Source organism: Macaca mulatta, chromosome 2 (assembly GCF_049350105.2).
Source record: "Macaca mulatta isolate MMU2019108-1 chromosome 2, T2T-MMU8v2.0, whole genome shotgun sequence".
Classification (NCBI taxonomy): Eukaryota; Metazoa; Chordata; class Mammalia; order Primates; family Cercopithecidae; genus Macaca; species Macaca mulatta.
In genome coordinates, this window is record NC_133407.1 from 58,433,429 (window position 1) to 58,461,314 (window position 27,886).

General features: G+C 41.4%; 1 protein-coding gene across 1 annotated transcript; it reads right to left on the reverse strand.

Moving 5' to 3' along the window:
- Positions 1-23,068: 23,068 nt before the first annotated feature.
- On the reverse strand, positions 23,069-26,592 carry STRIT1 (small transmembrane regulator of ion transport 1). Its single transcript, XM_028843459.2, has 3 exons — positions 26,447-26,592; positions 23,766-23,864; positions 23,069-23,672 (listed from the first exon to the last, which is right to left on the reverse strand). The coding sequence occupies exons 1-2, from the start codon at positions 26,457-26,459 to the stop codon at positions 23,770-23,772; spliced, it is 108 nt and encodes a 35-aa protein (XP_028699292.1). The 5' UTR covers positions 26,460-26,592; the 3' UTR covers positions 23,069-23,672; positions 23,766-23,769.
- Positions 26,593-27,886: the final 1,294 nt, after the last annotated feature.

Genomic DNA, 27,886 nt, shown 5'->3' on the forward strand with positions numbered 1-27,886 from the left:
GCGTCCAGGTCCGGGTTGGGCAGCAGCGAGGCAGGGTTTAAGGTCGTTGGGGGCAGGAAAGTTATCCTGAGAGGATTTAGTAGTAGTCCTTGGTAGTGGGTGAGCCGGGCGTTACTCATCCATCGATTAGGTGGCTGTTTGAGTACACCTTCGATGGCATGTGGAGTAACGACCCGCAATTCTTGTCCCATGACAAGTTTATCAGCATCTTGCACCATCAGAGCTGTGGCCGCAATCATTCGGAGACAAGGGGGACACCCGGCAGCCACTGGGTCTAACTTCTTTGACAGGTAGGCAACTGGCCTCCGCCAGGGGCCTAAGTTCTGAGTTATTACCGCCTTGGCGACACCCGTATTCTCGTCCACATATAGGTGGAAGGGCTTGGTAACATCAGGTAGCCCCAGTGCAGGTGCAGAGAGTAAGGCGGTTTTAATCTGTTGGAAAGCCGACTCGGCTTCATCTGTCCAATTAAATGGCTGCTGCCCCTGGGTTGCCTGATACAAGGGTTTAGCCAGTTCTGCGAACCCAGGTATCCATAGTCTGCAAAATCCAGCCGACCCCAGGAATTCCCTCACTTGTCGGGTGGATTGTGGCCTGGGGATCTGCAGAACAGTTTGTTTCCGGGCGTCTGTTAACCAGCGCTGCCCTTCTTTAAGCAGGTACCCTAGATATGTTACCTCTGGCTTACAGATTTGAGCTTTCTTTGCCGAGGCTCGGTAGCCCAGATACCCCAGAGCTTGTAAGAGACCCTTGGTCCCTTGGATGCAAGCTTCTTGGGTCTCAGCAGCAATTAGGAGGTCATCAACATACTGTAGTAAAGTTATTTCAGGGTGTTTGCGTCGGTACTCACCCAGGTCTTCATGGAGGGCCTCATTGAACAGGGTAGGAGAGTTTTTAAATCCCTGCGGCAGCCTGGTCCATGTCAATTGGCCACTTATGCCCCTATCAGGGTCATTCCACTCGAAGGCGAAGAGCTTTTGGCTCTGAGGGGCTAAAGGCAAACTGAAGAAAGCATCTTTCAAATCTAAAACAGTGTACCATTGATGTTTAGGGTTTAAGGTACTCAGGAGGGTATACGGGTTAGGCACAGTTGGATGTATGTCCACAACCCTCTTATTGATTTCTCTTAAGTCTTGTACAGGTCTGTATTCTCCACTATTAGGTTTTCGTACCGGCAACAATGGAGTATTCCAGGGCGAGTGACATGGGCGAAGGACCCCTTGGTCAAGGAGCCGGCGGATATGCGGGGCAATTCCTTTCTTGGCCTCTAGGGGCATCGGGTATTGGCGTACCCGCACGGGGTCTGTCCCAGGCTTAAGTTCAACAAACAAGGCAGGACGGTGTTTTGCTAGTCCTAAGCCCCCTGTTTCCGCCCAAGCTTCTGGATATTGCTGGAGCCAGGTTGCTATGTCCTGGTCAGGGGCCGCTCGCTCCTGGTGGAGCCGGTACTCATCTTCTAGGGTTATAGTCAGGACGGACACAGGCAGATTGTGGGAGTTGGTCACAACCGGCCCTTCAGGGAGGAAATGGATCTGTGCTCCCATTTTAGTTAGCAGGTCTCTCCCTAATAGGGGACAGGGGCTCTCACGGATGACCAGGAAAGAATGGGATACATTCTTGGCTCTGAGGTTTACTGTCCTTTGTGTTGTCCATGGGTATTTTTTAACTCCTGTGGCCCCTTGTACCCACGAGGACTTGGAGGACAATTTCCCATTAGTTTTAACTAAGACTGAGTGCTGTGCTCCCGTATCGACCAAGAACTGGACTGGGGACCCCTCCACTTGCAAAGTTACCCTAGGTTCGGGGAGGGGATCCGAACCCCGTCTTCCCTAGTCTTCATCTTGAGTGACTAGTACGGGTGTAGACCTAGGGGGTCCCTGTCCTCGTTGTTTCTTTTTGGGGCAGTCTCTTACCCAGTGGCCAGCCTCCTTGCAGTAGGCACATTGGTCTTTTCTCAGGTTATCATGCCTGGGGGGCCACCTAGGTTGGGTGTACTCTGGCTGTAGATGCTCTTTCTGTACCACTGCTGCCAGGACCTTGGTCATTTTTTCAGTGGCCTTAAATTGCCTTTCCTCTGGAGTATCTCTGTTATTGTAAACCCGCTGGGCTATCTGAAGGAGGTCTTGAATCCGCTTTCCTTCCAAGTCTTCTAATTTCTGGAGTTTTTTTTTTTAATATCTGGGGCTGCCTGATTTATGAAAGACATTACAACAGCTGCCTGACTTCCTGGAGCCTCTGGATCTATGGGGGTGTACTGTCTAAAAGCTTCCATTAATCTTTCTAAGTAGGTGGCTGGGCTCTCTGTCTTTCCCTGCAGAATAGAATATACTTTAGCCAAATTAGTGGGCTTGTGAGCAGCTGCCCGGAGACCTGCCATTAGAGTCTGGTGATAAAGGTGTAGCCGTCCCCTACCTTCCGCCGTGTTGTAGTTCCACGCTGGCCTGGTCAGAGGAAAGGTCGCGTTTATGAGGTTGGGGTTGGCAGTCGGTTGACCGTCGTCCCCCGGGACCAGCTTTCTAGCTTCTACCTGTATTCTCTCTCACTCTTCCGTGGTAAACAAGATTCGGAGGAGCTGCTGGCAATCATCCCAAGTGGGCTGGTGGGTGAACATGACACTATCTAGTAAAGCCAGTAAATCTTTGGGGTTGTCTGAAAACCGAGCACTCTGAGTCTTCCAGTTATACAGATCACTGGTGGAGAATGGCCAGTACTGGCGCCTGGGGATTCCTGTGTCATCTGGGGGTCCTATTTCCCGAAGGGGTAAAGCCACCGTGGAGTCAGGTGGCTGGGGGGGGCTAGCCCGTAAAGTGCGCCCTCGCATCCGCCCCGCTGGCCCTTCAAAGTTACCTTCCCTGTCAGCGGGCCTGTGTGTGCCGGCCGCCTCCCCTCCACCTGCTCCCTCCCGTGACTCAGCCCGGGGGGTCGGGGCCTGGGGCCCGGAGGGGTACGGAGGGGGTTCTGTGAACAGTGGGTCCCCGCTATCAGGTAGAACAGGATGGGGAGGGGCAGTTGGTTGCTTGGATTTTAGTGGTCGAGCAACCAGTGTCTTACAGGGTTCAGAGGCTAATTGGAAAGGGGACAGCCAAGGAGGCGGGTTCTCAACAAGGTCCTGCCATATGAGGATATATGGGATTTGATCTAAGTGGCCCGCATGCCCAGGTAGGAAAATCTTGGACTTTACCCTAGTGATGACCGCAAGTCGGAAGGTCCCTTCGGGTGGCCACCCTACATCAAAGGCAGGCCATTCAGAGTGACACAGAGTAATTAGCTTTCCTTTCCTGATTTCCACACCAAGATCATGGCCCCTTGCTCTTACTTCTTTGAAATTATTTGTAAAGAGAGATAGAGGAGTGCTCTGGGTATTACCCATCCTGTAATAATTTGTAGTCCCTTCCTGTAAAGGAATGTGGGTTTGAATCCCTGCAAAGAAAATCTGATCTGACTTATTAATGATATTTAGTCGCGATCGTGCTCCGACAGCCCAGATCAGAGACAGTTACTGCCCAAACTGCAGACCGGCGCTCGGGGCAGTTCAGGTCAGAGACAGCTACTGCCCAAACCCCAAACCGGCGCTCGGTGCAGTGCAGATCAGAGACAGCTACTGCCCAAACCCCAAACCGGCACTCAGGGCAGTTCAGATCAGAGACAGCTACTGCCCAAACCCCAAACCGGCGCTCGGGGCTGTTCAGATCAGAAACAGCTACTGCCCAAACCCCAAACTGGCGCTCGGGGCTGTTCAGATCAGAAACAGCTACTGCCCAAACCCCAAACCGGTGGTCGGGGCAGTGCAGATCAGAGACAGTTACTGCCCAAACTGCAAACGCACTCGGGGCAGTTCAGATCAGAAACAGCTACTGCCCAAACCCCAAACCGGCGCTCGGGGCAGTTCAGATCAGAAACAGCTACTTCCCAACCCCAAACCGGCGGTCGGGGCAGTTCAGATCAGAAACAGCTACTGCCCAACCCCAAACCGGCGGTCGGGGCAGTTCAGATCAGAGACAGCTACTGCCCAAACCCCAAACCGGCGGTCAGGACAGTTCAGATCAGAAACAGCTACTGCCCAAACCCCAAACCGGCGCTTGGGGCTGTTCAGATCAGAAACAGCTACTGCCCAAACCCCAAACCGGCGCTCGGGGCTGTTCAGATCAGAAACAGCTACTGCCCAAACCCCAAACCGGCGGTCGGGGCAGTGCAGATCAGAGACAGTTACTGCCCAAACCGCAAACGCGCTCGGGGCAGTTCAGATCAGAAACAGCTACTGCCCAAACCCCAAACCGGCGGTCGGGGCAGTTCAGATCAGAAACAGCTACTGCCCAAACCTCAAACCGGCGCTCAGGGCAAACCGGCGGTCGGGGCAGTTCAGATCAGAGACAGCTACTGACCAAACCCCAAACCGGTGGTCGGGGCAGTTCAGATCAGAAACAGCTACTGCCCAAACCCCAAACTGACGGTCGGGGCAGTTCTGATCAGAAACAGCTACTGCCCAAACCCCAAACCAGTGCTCGGGGCAAACCGGAGGTCGGGGCAGTTCAGATCAGAGACAGCTATTGCCCAAACCTCAAACCGGTGCTCAGAGACAGCTACTGCCCAAACCTCAAACCGGTGCTCGGGGCAGTTCAGGTCAGAGACAGCTACTGCCCAAACCCCAAACCGGCGGTCGGGGCAGTGCAGATCAGAGACAGTTACTGCCCAAACCGCAAACGCGCTCGGGGCAGTTCAGATCAGAGACAGCTACTGCCCAAACCCCAAACTGGCGGTCAGGGCAGTTCAGGTCAGAGACAGCTACTGCCCAAACCCCAAACCGGCGGTTGGGGCGGTGCAGATCAGAGACAGTTACTGCCCAAACTGCAAACGCGCTCGGGGCAGTTCAGATCAGAAACAGCTACTGCCCAAACCCCAAACTGGCGGTCGGGGCAGTTCAGATCGTAAGCTAGATCAGACGAGCGCCAGGGGATGTCTCCCACTGGTCTCCGCTGGCTGTACTATAGCGCGTCCGCCAGGACTGTGCCAGCTCCAGTTTCAGACCTCGCGAGTCGCAGATTCAGATTCAGAACAGACACAGACAGACAAACGGAGACGAGCCGGCTCACCTATCAGTAGATCGATCCTAGTAGATCCGTTGACCAGGGGTCTGGTGGGCTTGGGGGAATCCTGGACGAGCCCCCAGATGTTATGCCCAGACCCTCTATTCCCCAAAGAAGACCACCAGAGTCCAGAGTCAAAGCCAAGCGGCAAGGATCTTTATGACAAGTTCGAACTTGGTCCCTCCATTACACAGCATACAAGAGGGCCCCGAACAATGCGAGTGTTTGCTTTTTATAGCCCGAAAGTTACAGGGGAACAAAGGAATTCTTTTGGTTCCCGCGCTTTCAGTAAAACTTTGAACGGCTGCCTCCTTATCAGAGACTTTTCCAGGTGGTGTTTGTACTGGGCTCAGGAAGTTTGAGAGACATATGGCGATATGTGGTGGGATGGGAGGATGGGATGTGTTTGTACTGGGCTCAGGAAGTTTGAGAGATATATGGCGATATGTGGTGGGATGGGAGGATGGGATGTGTTTGTATTGGGCTTGTTTGTTTTGAGCCCGGGGCTGAGGAATGTGCCCGGCTCCTCTCAAGACCTACTGAAATGAATTTGCAGAGGAACTGGAGAATCTGCATTTTTAACAAATGACTCCTTTGATTCAGATTAGACAGGTTTAGGAAACACTGCAGTCTTCACAACAATGCCATGACAATATTATTATTCCCATTTTATAGTTGAAAAAACTAAGGTTAGAGAGATTAATTAGCTACTCCAAGGACTCCCAAGTTAGGAAAAAACAATCTGGCTTCCAAAACTTTTGTTCTTTCCACTGTACTAAGCTTTCTTGGTTCTCTGAGAAAATAATTAGGTGAGATGTAGAAACATGGAATTAAAACACTTATAGAAAAATGTGTTTCTATTGCTGCTTAAAAACAATGTTATGGAAATAAAAGCGTGAAGATGGCAGATAGGAGGCAGGACTAGCTCGCAGCTTTCACTTGGACAGACAGAGCAGCATGTGGAGACTCACATTGTGAACTTTTGCTCTAAGAACTACCACAGAAACATACCAAGAAAGCCAAGAGAATCCACAGACTCTTTGAAATAACTGAATCACCATGGCAGGCTCCCTGAGACACCAAAAAACCGTTAAGTCACCTTGCTCTCTCGGTAGGGAGGCTTGTGATCTGGGACAAGTTCTCAGCCCTGGTCACGGGCTGCCTGGAAATAGACTTGGTGCTGTTGGTGGGGCATGGTGGGAGTGAGACCAGTCTTTAGGACTGTGGCTGCATGGGAGTAGGGTGAGGCCTGTGACTACAGCTTTCCCCCACTTCTCTGGCAACCTGTATGACTCAGGAGAGGCAGCCCTAATTCCCCTAGAAATATAACTCCATTGGACTGAGAACCAAACCCCATCCCCCACAGCAGCCACAGCAAAGCCCACCCAAGGAGAGGCTGAGCTCAACCATGCCTATCCCTGCCCCAATCTGGTGGTCCTTCTCTACCTGGCCTGGTAGCCAGAGACAAAGGTCATAATTACTTGGGAGCTCTATGGCCCTGCCCATCACCTGAGAAACCTGAAGACTTAACCAGGCATCCCTAGGGCAAGTTTGTATCCTCCCTATAGGAATGCAGCTATGTACTCTTCAAAGTGCCACCTACTTGCTGCAAGCCAGCCATCACAAAACCAGCACACTAAACAAAAACACAACTGAGAATCCCCCACAGAGTCCACTTCGCTCCCCTGCTATCTCCACCAGAGCAGGCGCTGGTATCCACAGCTGCAAGACCTGAAGATGGATCACATCACAGGATTCTTTGCAGACACTCCCCAGTACCAGTCCAGAGCCTGGTAGCTTGGTAGCTCACTGGGGGCTAGACCCAGAAGAGCAAAAACAATCACTAGAGTTTGGCTCTCAGGAAGCCCCATTACTAGGGGAAGAGGGAGAACACCACATCAAAGCAGCACTCCATGGGACAAAAGACTCTGAACAGCAGCCCTTGAATCCCAGATCTTCCCTCTGGCATCGCCTACCCAAATGAGAAGGAACAAGGAAAATAATTCTGGTACTATGATAAAGCAAGGTTCTTTAATACCCCCAAAAGATCATACCAGATCACCAGCAATGGATCCAAACCAAGATAATATCTCTTAATTGCCAGAAAAAGAATTCAGAAGGTTGATTGTTAAGCTAATCAAGGAAGCACCAGAGAGGTGAAGTCCAACCTAAAGAAATCAAAAACATGATATGGGATATGAAAGGAAAATTCTTCAGTGAAATAGATAGCATAAATTTAAAAAATCACAACTTTTGGAAATCAAAAACACACTTAGATAAATGCAAAATGTACTGGAAAGTCTCAGGAATAGAATTGACCAAGCAGAAGAAAGAATTTCAGAGCTTGAAGACAAGGTTTTCAAATTAACCCAATCCATCAAAGACAAAGAGAAAATAATTTTAAAAAATGAATAAAGCCTCCAAGAAGTTTGGGACTATGTTAAACATCCAAACCTAAGAATAATTGGTATTCCTGAGGAGGAAGAGAAATCTAAGTTTGGAAAACATATTGGAGGGAATAATCAAGGAAAACTTCCCAGCCTTGCTAGAGATCTAGACATGCAAATACAAGAAGCTCAAAGAACACCTGGGAAATTCATTGCAAAAAAATCATTGCCTACGCACAGTGTCATCAGGTTATCTAAAGTCAAGATGAAAGAAAGAATCTTAAGAGCTGTGAGGCAAAAGCATAGGCAACCTATAAAGGAAAACTTTTCAAATTAACAGCAGTTTTCTCAGCAGAAACCCTACAAGCTAGAAGGGATTGGAATTCTATTTCTATCCTCCTTAAACAAAACAATTATCAGGCAAGACTTTTGTATCTAGTGTTACTAAGCTTCATAAACAAAAGAAAGATACAGTCTTTTCCAGACAAACAAATGCTGAAAGAATTCACTACTACTAAGCCAGCACTACAAGAACTGCTAAGAAGAGGTCTAAATCTTGAAACAAATCCTTAAACTACACCAAAAAAAACCTCCTTAAAGCATAAATCTCACAGGACCTACATAACAATAACACAATGAAAATAAAGGTATTCAGGCAACAAATAGCAGGATTAATAGAATAGTACCTCACATCTCAATACTAACATTGAATGTAAATGGTCTAAATGTTCCACTTAAAAGATACAGAATTGCAGAATGAATAAGAATTCATCAACCAAGTTTCTGCTCTCGTCAGGAGACTCACCTAACACATACAAACTCACATAAAAAGGTAAAGGGGTGGAAAAAGATATTCTATGAAAATGGACACCAAAAGCAAGCAGGAGTAGCTATTCTTATATCAGATGAAACAAATTTTAAAGCAACAGCAGTTAAAAAAGACAAAGAGGCTTGGTGTGGTGGCTCATACCTGTAATCCCAGCACTTTGAGAGGCCAAGGCAGGAGGATCACCTGAGTCAGAAGTTTGAGACCAGCCTGGCCACCATGGTGAAACCCACTCTCTACTAAATATACAAAAATTAGCCAGGCATGGTGGCAGGTGCCTGTAATCCCAGCTACCCAGGAGACCGAGGCATGAGAATTGCTTGAACCCAGGAAGTGGAGGTTGCAGTGAGCCGAGATTGCATTGTTGCACTCCAGCCTCAGCAACAAGAGTGAAACTTCATCTCAAAAAAACCCAAAAAAACAAACAACAACAACAAAAAAAAACAAAACAAAGAGGGATATTATATAATGATAAAAGGACTAGTCCAACAGGAAAATATCACAATTCTGAATATATATGTGCCTAACACTGGAGCTCCCAAATTTATAAAACAATTATTACTAGACCTAAGAAATGAGAGAGTTGGCAACACAATAATAGTGGGGGACTTTAATACATGACTGACAGCACTAGACAGGTCATCAAGACAGAAAGTAAACAAAGAAACAATTGACCTAAACTATATGCTACAACAAATAAACTTAACAGATATTTACAGAATATTCTACACAACACTGCAGAATATACATTCTATTTATCAGCCCACGGAATATTCTCCAAGATAGGTAATATGATAGGCCACAAAACAAGTCTCAGTAAATTTAAGAAAATCAAAATTATGTTAAGTATTCCCTCAAACCACAGTGGAATAAAATTGGAAATCAACTCCAAAAGGAACCCTCAAAACCATGCAAATACATGGAAATTAAATAATCTGCTCCTGAATAATCAATGGGTCAACAATAGAATCAAGATAGAAGTTAAAGAATTCTTTGAACTGAATGATGATAGTGGCACAACCTATCAAAACCTCTGGGATATAGCAAAAGTGGTGCTAAGAGGAAAGTTTATAGCATTAAATGCCTACATCAAAGAGTCTGAAACAGCACAAAAAGACAATCTAAGGTCAAAACTCACGGAACTGGAGAAACAAGAACAATTCAAACCCAACCCCAGAAGAGGAAAAGAACGAAGATTAGAGCAGAACTAAATGAAACTGAAACAAAAAAAATACAAAAGAAATGAAACAAAAACCTGGTTCTTTGAAAAGATAAATGAAATTAATAGACCATTAGCAAGATTAACCAAGAAAAGAGAGGAGATCCAAACAAGCTCAATTAGAAATGAAATGGGAAGAAGTATGACTGATACCACAGAAATACGAAAGATTATTCAAGGCTACTATGACTACCCTTATGCACATAAACCAGAAAACCTAGAGGAGATGGATAAGTTCCTGAAAGTATACAACCCTTGTAGATTAAACCAGGAAGATGTAGAATCTCTGAACAGACCAGTAACAAGCAGCGAGATTGAAATGGTAATTTTAAAATTGACAACAAAAGAAGTCCAGGGTCAGATGGATTCACAGCTTAATTCTGTCAGATATTCAAAGAAGAATTAGTACCATTCCTTTTTTATAGAGAAAAAGGGAATCCTCCCTAAATCGTTCTATGAAGCTAGTATCACCCTAATACCAAAACCACAAAAGGACATAACAACAACAATAAAAATGACAGATCAATATCCTTGATGAATATAGATGTTAAAATTCTCAACAAAATACTAGTGGACCGAATCCAAAAGCATATCAAAAAGATAATCCACTGTGATCAATTTTGTTTTATCCCAGGGATGCAGGGATGGTTCACCATATGTGAGTCAATAAATATGCATCACCACAGAAACAGAATTTTTTAAAATCACGTAATCATCTCAATAGAGGCAGAAAAAGCATTTGACAAAATCCAGCATCTCTTTATGACTAAAACCTTCAGCAAAATTGGCATAGAAGGGACATACCTTAAAGTAATAAAAGCCACCGCCAACATTATACTGAATGGGGAAAAGCTGAAAGCATTTCCCCTGAGAACTGGAACAAGACAAGGATGCCCACTTTCATCACTTCTATTCAACATAGTACTGTAAGTCCTGGCTAGAGCAATCAGACAAGAGAAAGAAATAAAGGGCATCCAAATCAATAAAGATGAAGTCAAACTGTCGCTGTTTGCTGATGATAGAATTGTATATCTAGAAAACCATAAAGACTCATCAAAAAAGCTCCTAGACCTGTTAAATAAATTGAGCAAAGTTTCAGGTCACAAAATTAATGTGCACAGATTGGTAGTTCTGCTATACACCAACAGTGACCAAACTGAGAATCAAATCAAGAACTCAGTCTCTTTCACAAAAGCTGCAAAAACAATAAAATACGTAGGAATATATCTAAACAAGGAGGTGAAACACCTCTGCAAGGAAAACTACAAAACACTGCTGAAAGAAATCATGGATAACACAAACAAATGGAAGCACATCCCATGCTCATGGATGAGTAGAATCAATATTGTGAAAATAGCCACACTGCCAAAAGGAACTTACAAATTCAATGCAATTTCCATCGAAATATCACTGAGGCTAGAGAATAGTGCCTGGAGGCAGGGAACATAAGACTGATCCAGGCTGACTTCCTAGAACTAAATCAAATGGAAGCACTTCAGCAATGACAAGAATATGAATGGTTTTGTAAATTCACTTCATCCTCTCCACTTACACAATTTACACTTTGTAACTTCACATTCATCCTCTCCATTTACATAGATCATACACATCAAGTAACATCCTCTCCATTTACATAGGGTGCATTCTGAGTAAATGACTCTCTAACTTCACTTCATTCTCTTCATTTACATAGAGCATGCACCAAGTAACCAATGGGAAAACTCTAGAAGAGTACTGAAACCCCAGAAAATTCTGTAACTGAGTCTCTTGCGTCCCTGTGCTTAGGCCCATTCCCACCCTGTGGAATGTACTTTCATTTTCAATAAATCTCTGCTTTTGCTTTCCTTGCTTTGTGCATTTTGTCCAATTCTTTGTTCAAGATGCCAAGAATCTGGACACCCTCCACCAGTAATACCATCACCATTCTTCACAGAAGTAGCAAAAAGATCCTAAAATTCGTATGGAACCAAAAAAGAGCCTACATAGTCTTGCTTTTTGCAAGACTAAGCAAAAAGAAAAAAATCTGGAGGCATCACATTACCTGACTTCAAGCTAAACTATAAGGTCATAGCCACCAAAACAGCATGGGACTGGTATAAAAATAGGCACATAGACCAATGGAACAGAATAAAGAACTCAGAAAGAAAGCCAAATACTTAGAGGCAACTGATCTTCAACAAAGCAAACAAAAACATAAGGTGAGTGTCAAGCACGTTCATGTGAAGAGACCACCAAACAAGCTCTGTGTGGGCAACAAGTCTGTTTATTCACTTGGGTACAAGTGGGCTGAGTCTGAAAAAAGAGTCAGTGAAGGGAGACAGGAGAGGGGCAGCTTTATAGGGCTTGGGTAGGCAGTGGAAAGTTACAATTAAAGGTGGTTTTCTATTGTTAGTAGGGGAGGAGGTTACAAGGTGCATGGTGGAGAGATCATGGGACTCATTGTCCAGAAGAATGTCACAGGGTTGATTGATCAGTTGGGGCAGGGCAGGAACAAGTCATAATGGTAGAATGTCATGAGGTGGGTTAATTAGTTAAGGCAGGAACTGGCTGTTTTACTTCTATGTGTTTTTTTGGCTGCTCCAGACTTCTTGGCTCCTGCAGGCTATCTGGATGTATATGTGCAGGTCACAGGGGTTATAATGGTTGAGCTTCAGCTCAGAGGCCTGACATTCCTGTCTTTTTATTTATAAAATATAAAGTTATAAGAAAAGATAAGAAAATATAAGTTTTTACTGAGGGTTATTGGGGTAGGGGTGATGTCTCTCAGGCCTACTTCAGGCATGACTTAGGGGTGGCGTGGACACCTCAAGAAAATTTAATTTTATAGCAAGTTGGTCTAGAAAGTTTTGGGGTACAATTTTGTGTGGTTAACAAGGCACCAGTTAGCATATTTTTGAGTTTGGAATTGTCCTAATAGAATTTTTTTTAAATAGCAATTAAGCATAATAGCTTTAAGGTAGGTGGCAGTGAGGTTTTTAGGCCAAGGAAGGAATAATGTTTTACGTACCAAAGTTCTTTGTCCCCGTTTCCCATCATATGAATAGAATTCCCTGTTGTTAAGCCAAAGATCTATTGTATTACCCTTTTTCCATAGGTGTGAATGGAAATCTGAATGGAGAAGTGTAATAGTTCTGATTGCAGATCCTATGCAGGAGAGATAATCAATAAAATAATCTTTGTCTCCTGGATTAAACTGAGGAAGAATGAATTTTCCATGACCTAAGAACTTCCTCTGAGTTGGAAAAGAGTGGTAGAGCAGGTTTTCAGAAGCGGAGTAGGTGGGGGTGATAGAGGAGACAGAAAAATACTGGCCTTTTGGAGTGAGAGCTGGAATATTTGCAGGTGTGGAGGCATTTGCTATGTCTTTTACTGTCCTGTCGGCATAGGCATTTCCTTTAGCAATAAGGTCAGTTGGTTCCTGGTAATCTTTCCAATGAATGACCGCAGCCTTCGCAGGCAGGAGAGCAGCCTTAAGGAGAGCCTTTATTGTAGCAGCATTGATAACGGAAGAGCCTTGTTTGGTAAGAAAACCTCTTTCAGCCCAAATGGCAGCATGGTTATGGCGGATGTGGAAAGCATATTTGCAGTCAATGTAAATGTTAATGTACATTCCTTTGGCGAGAGAGAGAGCATAAGTAAAAGAAATCAGTTCAGCTTGTTGGGAAGTAGTGGAGGGAGGAAGTGCAGTAGCTTCGATAATAGAGGTGTGGGACACGACAACATAACTAGCTTTAACTGGCAAGAATTGGTTGGGTTTAGAAGAACTGCCATCAATAAACCAAGTGTGGTCTGGATTTGGGATTGGAAGAATAGAAATATGAAGAAAGGGGGAAGATGCTATGTGTATTAGAGAGATACAGTCATGTGGCTCAGGACTTGTGCTGGGTGCTGAGTGATAAGCTGGGTTGAAATGCGACCTATGGGTAATAGTTACTATTGGGGTTTCAATAAAGAGTGAATAGAGCTGGAGGAGTCGAGGGGCAGACAGTAAGTGTGAAAGGTGTGAGGAGGATATTAATGCTTGAAGGTTGTGAGAACTGTAGAGGGTAAGTGGAGCATAGCTTGTGATTTTGAGGGCCTCTAGAAGTATTAAAGCAGTGGCTACCACTGCACGTAGACATGAAGGCCAGCCTACAACTGTAAGGTCAAGTTGTTTGGGTAGAAAGGCTATAGGTCTTGGGCCTGGCTCCTGTGAGAGAACTCCAGCAGCACAGCCTTGTATTTCAGCTGCGTGTAAGGAAAAAGTTTGGGACAAGTCAGGGAGTGCTAGTGTGGGAGCTGTTTCTAGGGTCTTTCTGAGAGAATAAGAGGAAGAATGGGTAAAGGACTTAGGGTCTATGGGATCAGCTAAATCACCTTTAGTGAGCTTGTAAAGTGATTTGGTTAGAATGGCAAAGCCTGGTACCCAGAGTTGGAAGTATCCAACAATGCCTGAGAAGGAAAGGAATTGTTGTTTGGTGGTGGGGATTGAAGTCTGGGACATTAACTGAACACAGTCTGCAGGAAGAACACATGTATGTTGATGGAGGACTATGCCAAGATATGTAACATTAGGGGAAGAAATTTGAGCCTTAGAGGGGGATACTTGGTACCCCTTTGAGTAGAGATGTTGAAGAAGTAGAGTAGTGTCCTCCTGGGAAGATTGGTAAGAGGGCTGCAAAGAAGAAATTCATCAACATATTGAATAAGGTGGGAGGCAAACAGGCAGAAAGAAAGTCAGTCATGAGAGAGAGCCTGACCAAAGTAGTGTGGGCTGTCCCTGAAACCTTGGGGTAGGACAGTCCAGGTGAGTTGCTGGGACTGGTGGGTGTCAGGGTCAGTCCAAGTAAAGGTAAAAAGAGGTTGGGAGGAGGGATGTAACAGGATGGTAAAGAAGGTATCATTGAGGTTGATAACAGAATAATGAGTTGTGGAAGGGAGTATTGAAGAGAGGAGAGTATAGGGGTTTGGCAAAACAGGATGGATGGGAAGGACAACCTGATTTATGAGGCCTAGGTCTTGAACTAGCCTGTAGGACTTGTCCAGTTTCTGGACGGGTAGGATAGGGGAATTGTAAGGAGAATTTGTAGGCTTTAAAAGGCCATGCTCTAACAGGCTAGTGATAACAGGGTTCAGTCCCTTTAAAACCCGCTGTGGGATGGGATGGGATACTGGCATAGAGTGGAGTAAGGGTGATTAGGTTTTAATGGAATGGTAAGGGGCGCATGGTTGGTTGCCAAAGAAGTAGAGGTGTCCCATACTTGTGGATTAAGGTGGGGAGATACAAGGGGAGGATGCAAAAGAGGCTTTGGGTTGGGAAAAAGGCGGCAATGAGATGTGGCTGTAGTCCAGGAATAGTCAGGGTAGCGGATAATTTTGTTAATACATCTTGACCTAATAAGGCAACTGGGCAGGTGGGGATAACTAAAAAGGAGTGCATAAAGAATATTGTCCAAGTTGGCACCAAAGTTGGAGAGTTTTAAGAGGTTTAGAAGCCTGGCCGTCGATACCCACAACAGTTATGGGGGCAAGGGAAACAGGCCCTTGAAAAGAAAGTAATGTGGACTGGGTAGCCCCCATATCAATTAAAAAGGAGATGGACTTACCCTCCACTGTTAGAGTTACCTGAAGCCCAGCATCCATGATGGTGCAGGGGGCTTCCGAGGCGATGAGGCAGCATCAGTCTTCAGCTGCTAAGCCCAGCAGATCTAGGAAAGAGTCAGAGAGCCTTGCGCCAGAGCTTTAGCGGCTCTGGGAGTGGCTGCCGGGTGAGCTGGGCAGTCTGATTTCCAGTGAGTCCCTGCACAGATGGGATACCATTGGGAGGAATCCTGGGCTGCGGGCATTCCTTGACCCAATGGCCAGATTCCTAGCACTTGAAGCACGATCCTGAGTGAGGAGGTCCTGTAGGAGTATCGCTGCGGCTTACGTGTTTTGAAGTTCCCGTGTGCTGGAGGTGCAGCTGGGTTTTGTCTCTCAGCAGAGGCAAGTAATTGTAACTCAGAAATGCATTGCCTCTTGACTCTCTTTTCTCTATTGTTGTACACCTTGAAGGCAAGGTTAATTAAATCCTGTTGTGGGGTTTAAGGGCTGGAATCTAGCTTTTGGAGTTTTTTTCTAATGTCAGGAGCAGATTGAATGATAAAATACATATTGAGAATAAGGCAGCCTTTTGGCCCCTCTGGGTCTAAGGCCAAAGCATTGATTAATTTGGGAAAGGTCTGATAGAGAAAATGATACATGCACTCTTACAATGCTCTTAGCTCCAGCCACCTTTCAAAGAGGAAATTGTTGGGCAAGTGGTGGAGGATTTGCCTCAGAATGAAATTGTAATCCGGACCAGGTGTGGAAAGGGTACACTATTTAACAAACGGTACGGGGATCATTGGCAAACCAAGTGTAGAAGAATGAAACTGGATCCTCATCTCTCACCTTATACAAAAACCAACTCAAGATGTATCAAAGACTAAAATCTAAGACCAGAAACCATAAAGATTCTAGAAGATAACATCGGAACAATCTTTCTAGATATTGGCTTAGGAAAAGACTTTGTGACCAAAAACCCAAAAGCAAATGCAACAAAAACAAAGATAAATAGATGGGACTTAATCAAACTAAAAAGTTTCTGCACAGCAAAAGAAATAATCAGCAGAGTTAACAGAGAATCCAAGAATGGGACAAAATCTTCACTATCTATACATCCAACAAAGAACTAATATCCAGAATCTACAAAGAACTCAAACAAATCAGCAAGAAAAAATACAAACAATCCCATCAAAAAGTGGGCTAAGGGCATGAACAGACAATTCTCAAAAGAAGATAAACAAATAGCCAACAAGCATAAGGAAAAATGCTCAACATCACTAATTCTCAAGGAAGTGCAAGTCAAAACCACAACACGATACCACCTCACTCCTGCAAGAATAGCCATAACCAAACAAAAAATAGTAGATGTTGGCATGGATGTGAAAACAGAACACTTTTACATGTCGGATGGGAATGTAAACTAGTACAACAACTGTGAAAAAGAGTGGGGATATTCCTTAAAGAACAAAAAGTAGATCTACCATTTGATCCAGCAATCCCACTACTAGGTATCTACCCAGAGGGAAAAAAGTCATTATATGAAAAAGATACTTGCACACACGTGTTTATAATAGCACAATTTGCAATGACAAAAATACAGAACCAGCCCAGATGCCCATCAATCAACGAGTGGATAAAGAAAATGTGGTATATGTATATATACCATAGAACACTACTCAGCCATAAAAAGGAATGAAATAATGGTATTTACAGCAAACCAGATGGAATCGGAGACTATTGTTCTAAGTGAAGTAACTCAGGAATGGAAAATCAAACATTGTATGTTCTCACTTATATGTGGAAGCTAAGCTGTGAGGACTCAGAAGCATAAGAACGACACTTTGAACACTTGGGGGAAAGTGTAGGGGTAGCGAGAGATAAAAGACGACACATTGGGTACAGTGTACACTGCTCAGGTGACGGGTGCATAAAAATCTCAGAAATCACCACTAAAGAACTTATTCATGTAGCCGAACACCACTTGTTTCCCGAAAACCTATTGAAATAAAAAATAAATTTTAAAAAAATGCTATAATCTGTTTTAAAATGATGGAGAATAGAATATTGAGCTCTTAAAATAAGAAAGTCTTTGTCAGAGATACAATATTAAGATTTATGAGGCTGGGCACAGTGGCTTACACGTATAATCCCAGCACTTTGGGAGGCCAAGGCTGGCAAATTGCTTGAGGCCAGATGTTTGAGACCCGCCTGGCCAACATGACGAAACCTCTTCTCTACCAAAAATATAAAAGTTAGCCAGGCATGGTAGTACATGCCTGTAATCCCAGCTTCTTGGGAGGCTGACACACAAGAATTACTTGAACCCAGGAGGCAGACGTTGCAATGAACTGAGATCATGCCACTGCACTCCAGCCTGGGCAAGAGAGCAAGACTCTGCCTCAAAAAAAAAAAAAAAAAAAAAGGATTTGTGGGAAAACTGAAGATTTCTGTGTTTCAGAGGAAGTTGTGCACACATTTGAGCAAGAAATGAGCTAGGCTATAGCCTCAATGAGCTAAAGAAAAGGACCAGTACATGTGGAGAAAAATACTCCAGACTAAAGAAAGGAAAGTTACTCTGACAAACATAGGACATAGGTTGCCATAATATTATGTTTTCTAACCCTGTCTCTCTAAAAACCAAAGAAATCAAAAAAGCTGACTAGTGATGCCAAGTTATGTCAGTAGAAAGAAGTAATAGAAACATCCAGTCTTCCGTTACAGAAAATGGTTCCATTAACATTAGAACTATAATATGATCTAACAGTCCCACTACTTGATATATATCCAGAGGAAATAAAAGCAGTATGTCAAAAAGACATCTGTACTCCCATGTTTATTGCAGAATTATTCACAACAGCCACGACATAAAAGCACCCAAAGTGTCTATCAACAGGTGACTGGATAAAGAAAATGTGGTATATAAGGCTGGGCGCGGTGGCTCACGCCTGTAATCCCAGCACTTTGGGAGGCCGAGGCGGGCGGATCGCGAGGGCAGGAGATCCAGACCATCCTGGTTAACACGGTGAAACCCCGTCTCTACTAAAAATACAAACAAATTAGCCGGGCGTAGTGGTGGGTGCCTGTAGTCCCAGCTACTCGGGAGGCTGAGGCAGGAGAATGGCCTGAACCCGGGAGGCGGAGCTTGCAGTGAGCCGAGATTGCGCCACTGCACTCCAGCCTAGGCCACAGAGCGAGACTCAGTCTCAAAAAAAAAAAAAAAAAGAAAAAAAAGAAAATGTGGTATATATACACAGTGGTATATTATTCAACCTTAAAAAGAAGAAAATTTTGTCATTTTTGACAACACAGATGAACCTAGAAGACATTATGCTAAGTGAAATAAATCAGGCACAGAAAGATAAGTACCAAATTATATCACTTACATGTGGATTTTAAATAAAATTGAACTATTTTATTTAACTTTCTAATTGAACTTCTATTTTAAATAAAAATAGAAGCAGAGAATAAAATGGTAGTTGTCAGGGTCTGAGGGAGGAGTGGGTGGGGATTCAAGATGTTGGTCAAAGGATACAAAATTTTAGTTAGACAAGAGACATAAGTTCAGAAGATCCATTGCACAATGCAGCGATTATAGTTAATAACAATGTATCATGTACTTAAAAATTGCTAAGAGAGTAGTTTTGGTGGTGGTTGTTGTTGTTGTTTTAGAGACGGGGTCTTGCTGTGGTGCCCAGGCTGCAGTGCAGTGGCTATTCACAGGTGTGAACATAATGCACCAAAGGCTTAAATCCCTGGCCTCAGGTGATCCTCTCACCTCAGCCTCCTAAGTAGCTAGGACCTATGGGCATGTGCCATTGACTGGGGCAAGAGAGCAGACTTTGATGTTCTCACCACAAAAGGATAATTATGTGAGATAACATACATGTTAATTTGATTTAGTCATTCCATAATTTATACATATATTGAAATATCATGTACACCATAAATACTTTTTTGTCCATTAAAATAAATCAATAAATAATAATGTTTGTAAAAAGGGATAAAAGAAAAACTGGTCTTTATCTAGAAAGAAAGCTTAAATATGAGGTCATCTCTTTAACTCCAGGTGAAACTGGAGCCAAGTTGTGAAAAAGCCTAAAGGCTTCAGAAAGTAGGAAACACTTAAGGAGTTACTTAACCCGAGGTGTCTTTTCTGTAGATTTCAGAAAGTCCATAAACACCTTAAATAGTATTGCAATGTTTTATGAACGTTTGGTTTCTGGGAGCGCTTATAGCTTTCACAGATTTCTCATTAACTTCTATAGCACAAAACAAGCTCAAGTAAATGAAGAGATCATCTTTCTAATTACCTCAAGAAGATTTTTTTTCAAAAGTGGCTGGTCTTGAATCCCTGACAAACCTGTGTAAGCATCAGACAAAGGGATTCAAGGCAGTGGTGTGCTGGTAAATGTTTAGAAGCTGGAGATTCAGCAAAACAGGTCCTAATATATAGCATTTGTTGATTTTTGTGGTGTACATACTCCTCCATGACCAGTTTCAAGCTACAGATGAGACACTGACTAATACAAAATTCCTGAAGATATTAACAATCAACTTCGAGAAGTCTGTAGGAGTCAACTCCAGCAAGACCTCTGATTGAAGGTCAGTTAGGTTTTCTCAGGTCTGGAGAAAACTTAAATTAGGACAAGTCATTAAGGAAATGAGTTGAGCCTAATTTTGCACACATTTTCTGCTTACATTTTGTAAATATTTCTCTAAATATATTTAAGAAGCATTTTTGAAGTGTTTAGCCAAGTTTAAAAGATCAGAATCAATGAATAGAGCAAAAGCTTTTTCTAACTTTTCGATAAGGATTAATTTATGTAGAGAAATTAATCAAATGGAAGATATTGTGAAAGTTATGAGGAAGAAATCAGCTCCCTTCTAGAACAGCAGTTCTCAAAATACAGATCCCAAGGAAGCAGCAGCAGCATTACCTGAAAACTTGTTAGAAATTAATTCATAGGCTTCCACCCCAGATCTGAATCAGAAACTCTGAGAATGATGTCCAGCTATCTGTATCTGTGTTTTAACAAGTTCTCTAGAGGATACTGATGTGCACTAAAGTCTGAGCACCACTTCTCTAAAACAACGGTTCTTAAATTTTAGTGTGCCCAAGTATCCCTGGAGGAATTTGTTAAAATGCAGATTTCTGGTCCCAGTGCACACCTGCTGAATCAGAATCTCCCAGGGTGAGGTTCAGGAACAGCACTATGTTTTATTTTATGTAATTTTGCTTACTTTTATTAGTTACGGTTTGCAACACAGAGTCACTGGGAGGAAAAAGGAAACTTCTTATAAAAAATTTTTAAATATTCTGTAATCCCAGCACTTTGGGAGGCCGAGACGGGCGGATCACGAGGTCAGGAGATTGAGACCATCCTGGCTAACACGGTGAAATCCCATCTCTACTAAAAAATACAAAAAACTAGCTGGGCAAGGTGGCGGGTGCCTGTAGTCCCAGCTACTCGGGAGGCTGAGGCAGGAGAATGGCGTGAACCCGGGAGGCGGAGCTTGCAGTGAGCCGAGATTGCGCCACTGCACTCCAGCCTGGGCGACAGAGCGAGACTCCGTCTCAAAAAAAAAAAAAAAAAAAGTTAAATATTCACAAAAGTAGAATAAAGAGTACAATAAATCCTTGTGAGATCATTCGTCTTAAGCAAATGTCAACATTTTGCCTGTCTTATTTAATGTTCCCCACTTCATTTTTTAGTTTGTTGTCTATAGGAATATTTTAAGGTAAAGATATCCTAATATCTAACCAGCAATTATTTCAATATTCTGTCTAACAGATAAGAGCCTTTTCTATTCCAAGTCATTATTATAGTGTCTTAGTCCATTTTGTGTTGCTGAAAGAAATACCTGAGATTGGGTCACTTATGAAGAAAAGAGATTTAATAAGCTCATTCCACAGGCTGTATAAGAAGCATGGTGTTGACATCTTGCTCAGCTTACGGTGAGGTTTTTGTGCTGAGTCAAACATGGCAGAGGTCAACAGGTAAGTGGCCATATGTGAAGAGCGGCCAAGCCCAAGGAGCATTCCGGCTTTATAACAATCCACTTTCTAAGGAGCCATCCTAGTCTCTAGAGAGTGAGAATTCACTCATTACCAAGAGAAAGGCACCAAGCCATTCATGAGGGATCCATCCCTATGACCCAAACACCTGCCACTAGGCCCCACCTCCCTAAATTGCCACACTGGGAATTAAATTTCAATATGAGATTTGGTGGAGAAAAACAAACCATATTCAAACCCTAACATGTAATGTCTAGAATTAATAACAATTCTTTAATATCTTTATCACAGACATGCAAAAATGTGTCTTTTGTTGTTGATTCATTTGTTGGCTATCATTTTAAGTCTCTTTTTTTCTATAATAGTTTCTCCTTTCCCACCTCTTTTTTTTTTTTTTTTTTTGAGACGGAGTCTCACTCTGTCACCAGACTGGAGTGCAGTGGCATGATCTCAGCTCACTGCAAGCTCCGACTCCCTGGTTCAAGCAATTCTCCTGCCTCAGCCTCCCGAGTAGCTGGGATTACAGGCATGTGCCACCACGCCCAGCTAATTTTTGTGTTTTTAGTAGAGATGGGATTTCACCATGTTGGTCAGGATGGTCTCAGGTGATCCACCTGCCTCGGCCTCCCAAAGTGTTGGGATTACAGGCGTGAACCACCTCACTTTTTAATGCTAGTTATTTGTTGGAAAAACTGGATTATGTGTCCTTTATAATTTTCCACACTTTGGACTTGGCAGAATATATCTTCATGATTTTGTTTAGAGTAGCCTTAGATAGATCCAGAAACTTGTTCTGCTTCAGGTTCACTTGTTTTGGCAAGAATACTTCATAGGTGGCACTCTACTTTCTACCATCTCCTATCAGAAGGAACACAATGTTGAGTTGTAATATTTTTGGTGATGTTAAATTAATTAGTGGGTTCAGGTATAATCAGACTAATCCATTCAGTATGAAATTGCAGATTACATTGTACATTTTCTGCCCTAGGCTAGGATAGGGATCCCTGCCTCCTTTGAGTGGAGACTGGACTTACAGACTGGACTCCTTCCTCCCAGGCTTTTTCCAGTGGACAGAGTTTGAATAGACTTTTTGTTTTAGAAGAAGAAAAATAATTAGTTTATACTGATATTTGCAGTTCAGATTTAATATCACCAATTATTTACTTGAGTTTTATGCTGATGATATTAATTTCAAACCATATCAATATTACCATGAACAAAAAGACTACTGAATGTGGTTAAGATTTTTACCCCATAAGAGGTGTACAGTCAAATATGCTATGTTATAAAGATGCATGAAAGATGTCTGTTCTCTGTGTGGTTATGCCACAACTTGATATACTATCAGATCTGCCTTAGTTTGTTTTAAATTTTGAGAAATAATTTTTTTCTTTTTAACTTATAAAATAGCTATATGATTCCAAAAATAAAAACTATAAAACAAGACATATTCAGAGATATCTAGCCTCCATTTGTTTCTCCTCACAATATTTTAATTTCAACAAATACATGTACACATTGGTATAGCCCCTTCTTCTCTCATATAAAAGGTAGCACACATTGTCCTATAGCTAGATTCTTCACTTAACACTTTGTCCTGGAGATCTCATCATACCAGTATCTAAAAATCCTTTTCATTCCTTTTTACAGCTGCATAAGTACTACATTATGTAGACATACCACAGTTTGTTCAGTTAATCCCCTCTTAAAAGATATTTGGCTTATTTCCAGGTTTTTGCTAAACAGAGTATGCCAGAATAAATAGCTTTGTATATAAGTCATTTTCTATTTTTGCTCATATACCTGTGGAAATTGCCATAATCCTAGAAGACGGATCGCTGAGTCAAAAATTAAATACGTATATAATTTTGATAGATATGTACCGCCAAACATCCCCCAAAATATAGCATTTTGAATTCCCAAAGACAATGTATGAGAATGCCTAATTGCACACAGCCTTACCAACACATATGTTGTCAAACATCTTTATTTTTTTTCCCATCTGATAAGTGAGCGATGATTCCTCAGTGTAGTTTTAATTACATTTCTCTTTTTGCGAACAAGAGGTTAAGTAAGTGTACTTTTACAGTATATGTTCTATGAATTGTCTGTTTTTATCTCTGGCCCATATATATATATATATATTTTTTTTTTCGTAGAGATGGAGTCTGTCTCTCTCGCTTAGGCAGGTCTCCAATTCCTGGGCTCAAGGGATCCTCACAAAGTGCTGGGATTACAGGCATGAACCACCGTGCACAGCCTTAGCCAACTTTCTCTATAGTTTTTTCCAGAGGGTAGGGGGGAGAATTTTTTGTAATGTGATTAAATTTATCAAACTTTTTTAATGACATGCATTTTTCATCATAGCTAAACATTTTTCTCACTCAGAATATAAATTCACTCATAATTTCTTATTGTCCTGAAGAAATTCTTAGGCACACCAAAGTACAGTTTATAATCCAAGTTTGTAAAGTGATGTCAAACATTTCATTGTTTAACATGAGACATTTAATAATCAGTCATGTTCATAGTTTTCTTAATTCTTCTAAATGATGTCAATGTGATATCTTCTTGCCTGAATGACAAAACATTCCATTAGTAAAATAGAAAAAATTATTTCTGGAGTCATTTAGACTATAAATAAACATTCAATTATTAAAACCCTTACCTTTCTAAGAGAAGACAACATAAATCATTATAATGCAGCCCACAATCCAGCCAATCAGGAGAAGAATAGGAACCAGAAGGTGTGAAAATGTAGATCCTGCTTTAAAATAAACAGTAGAAAACGGATTATATTGGTCTTTTTAGTATTGAATTTTCTGAGTCAAGAGCATAAAAGGAATCTGGTAAGATTAAGAAAAAAAGCATACACTCTCTAGTTATACCCATACATAATTATTTTTTCTTTTCTACAGAGAATACATGAGACTGTCATAAATCCTGGGTATTTTGAATTAAACCACGGATCTTTTACTGTTATGTGACCTTGGGCAATTCTGAGCTTGAACTTTCCTATTGGTAAAATATCAGTAATGAAACTTGTGCTATCTACTTCCTGGAATAGTTTTGCAGGTCAAATGACATAACATATGTGCAAAGCTTTGTAGATAGACTCTAACCACCGTGTGTGTTTAGTGTATACAGAACACATCCATGCATTTGTGCAATAATACATACAGCAGCTATTTAAATAAAAAACAGTCTAATACAACTCTGAGACAATTTCCACTGAAGTAAATAATTATAACACAGGGAAAGGTGTTGAGCACTGTTCTTGGCCTCCATAGCCGAATGTAATTTTAAATATCACAGGGAAAAGGAAAGTATCATACATTATATAACCATTCTTGACTACAGAAAAGAATTTCTATTGTTTAAAAATTATTCATTATAACAACCAGCACTGAACCTGAATCAATGGGCAGTAATAATCCAACACACATATAAATGGCGTTTGTTATACATGATTCCTCCTGTGCCTCCTATTTGTACTCCTACCTGTAAAAAGCAATTTATACAAGTATCTTTTTACAAGTATTCACTGCATTTAATTCTTGTTCTTTCAAGCAAACATACACATGCACACACACAGAAATCCACACATGCATCACACAAAAAGATTTAGAAAGATCACAGAAAAACATTCTATAGAATTAATGTCCCTGTGTTAAGGACTCAGATATATTCTTAACTGCAAAACACAGTTAGATCTTATGCCATTAGTTAAAAGAGAGAATACATATTCTTAGCAATTATACTCCTATTACAATTTCCATCACTTTAAAACGTGAAATTTTTAAAAATGCTATTAAAATAAAATCATCAGGAGATAAGACACATTTAAAATTAGAAGACACTCTTATAAAAGCAAACTTTCTGAAGTTGAAATGAATTTTAATACTTCTATTTTTCCAAGAATGCTAGAGTCTCTCTTAACTGACAAAATTCAACGTGCTTTTCTTGTTTCTCCATCTCACTGTGACCTTGTATAAGGCATTAAGCACTAAATGGAAAACTGTTCTCTTTACTTGACATGTGGTATTGCTTAAGGATAAAGCAAACAACATGAGATGTCCTTTACTCTCATTTGGACGAAAGCCTTTTTATGAATTAAGGTACCACCACAATGGAAGTACATAGCAGTAATTTTTTTGAACTGTCTATGTATGTGGCTTTGTATTTTTCTCAATTTCAAAGAACTTGAAAATTAATATTAACCCTTTAATTGTGCATTTATATTTTATATGTGCGTATTTTAATAAAATTTACATATCACAAAGCCTTGAAAGTCAGTATCTCATTATTTATTTTCCTTGTAAAATAGTAACAGTTGCACTAACTGTGCATTTTAACACTCAAAGTATACATTCCATTAGTGTTTTTTTAGCACTAATATTTTCAACTTTAGTAACACTTGTGGAATTGTTTGGAAACAGAAATATGTAAGAGCACAACATACTTTGCATATGTCACTTACATTACTAGCACAAATAAGAACAAAACATCTTTTTAAATATGAAGTGTAATTGTAAAATGCTTCTCTCTTGTCCAGTTTTGAGCATGTCAAAGTAGTTACAGCTGGAACTGTTCTTGAAGACATTGCACTCTGGAAAAGACGGTCCAGGTTAAACACCTGGTGCCACCACTCTTTAGTGATCATGAACAACTTACTAAACTGCTGTGTCTCAGTTTTCTTATCTATAAAATGGGCACGATGATGATATGCATATTTCAGAAGGTCATTGTCAAGATTCAAAGCAAAAATCCCTGTAAATATTTAAAAGCTATTTCTTAGATATAGTATATATTCAACCTATTTTGACAAATTGGAATCAATTATTTTATATAACTATAAAATATAAATACAAAAAATGTTTAAAAACAAGAAAAAAGTTAGACGTGGAACAAAAATGTTAGATGTGGAACAGACGACTGAGCCCAGTATTCTCATTTTACTGTCAGAAAACAGACTTAGAGAGGTATAGGGACTTCTCCAAACTCACATAGTCATTTACTAGCAGATCTGACACAGAACTTAACTGTCTTCAATTCTGGCTCAGAATTGAAATCAGAGCTGATTTTTAACTCACCTTTCAAAATAAGCATAAACAAAATTAAGCTCTTTTGCTTTGTTGGTCATTTTAAAATTTTCATAACCTATAGGTCTGATCCACAAATTACATAATTAATGCATTTTTGCAGCCACACTAACATATATGGTTAATGGTCATTTAGCATAGAAGCCACATTTTTTAGAGTAACTGGGAAACACCAAGAAACATAACTAAACCAAAGTCAAGAAGCCTTTTTTATTTTGCCAAGAGAATCCAATGCCTTAAATCTTACCTTTTTCAGCCATTATTCCTGTTGGTGGGTGGCTAGGTCAGGCCACGCTTACCTCTTTCTTTTGTTATCCAGCGTCTCTTTGAACTTTAAATAGAGAGAAATCTGAAGAGTGTGGCAGCTGCCCGTCTCCTGGCTGCCAATTGTCTGCAGAGTGATGTAAGTCATTGGAAAGCAGAGCTCCTCTGGCTCTTCTTTATTCTATTATTACGGAGGAAACAAGGGGCTACGTGACCTAAACAATTAGGTAAGCTGAATTATCCTAATGCAGAGATTCACAGGTTTTTAATTTGTACCATACCTTTAGATAACATGAAGAAAATGCTCTGTAAAGAAGGTGTACAGAGGAAGAACAACATTCCACCTATACAAGTGCTGTCAAGGAGAAGGGTGATATATTAGAAAGAAAGGATTTTGATGTTGGAGAGACTTGGGTTCAAATTCCAGCTCTTTCTGTAATGAAAGCCAAGTTGCTTAACCTGGGAATCAGCTTCTTTAGTTTTAAAATAAGGATAATAACACCTGCTCATGGGAGTTGCATAAAGATGAAATCAAAGTCTATATGAAATGTAGACAGTTCTTTATTACTTTACAGATGGAAAATATAAAATGAAATGGTGCCCCTTTCTTTGAACTATTCTAAAAACAAAAACTGTTAATATACTAGAAACTAAAACAATACAGAAGTTTCGATGTTACCTAGAATTTTTAGAAAGCAGTCATAAGCTTGTTGTTTTTATTAGCAATGTATAAAAATAGGACATTTCATTTTTCAAAGTCCAAACTGGTTTATGTAACTGACCTAGACTATTCTCTATATTCTCATTGGAATAACTTTAATTTGGGGATCTGGCTGGAAAAGTTTTGCAGAGTGACCCTGTGAGCATCTTCCCAAAAAAAATTGGCATAAGATTAAGACCTCTAAAGGCAGGTCTTGCCTGATCAAATTTATCTCCAGAGTTCCAAGAATGTTATTTCCCTGCAAATGACCATGTTCCATCACTGCTCAAAAATCCACCAATAGTTCTTCATCTCCTAGACAATAAAAATCTGAACTCCTTGTTTAGACACCTAAAAAGCCTTATTTCTCTACTCTTCCATTTGCAGTGATAACTTCAGTGACACTGAACTCCTTGCTATTATATGAATTCAGAATCCTCCCACTCTCACAGGCAAGAACATTTGACTTGCTACCTCAAATAATGTACCTATAGATTAGAGTGTGCAGCCAAGAATCTGGCACATTTATATCATTTATGTCAAGTTGTCATTTCTCTCCTCAGTCTCTCTCTTAATATATTATTTAATATTGAAAAACATGTCTGGCTATATCAGGTAAGCAGAAAAACTGTATTGTTTATGCAACAAAATCCCTTGCTTACTTGGCAAAGTTGGGTATTTTTTTCAATATTAAATAATAATATGTTAAAGGTTAACTGAGCC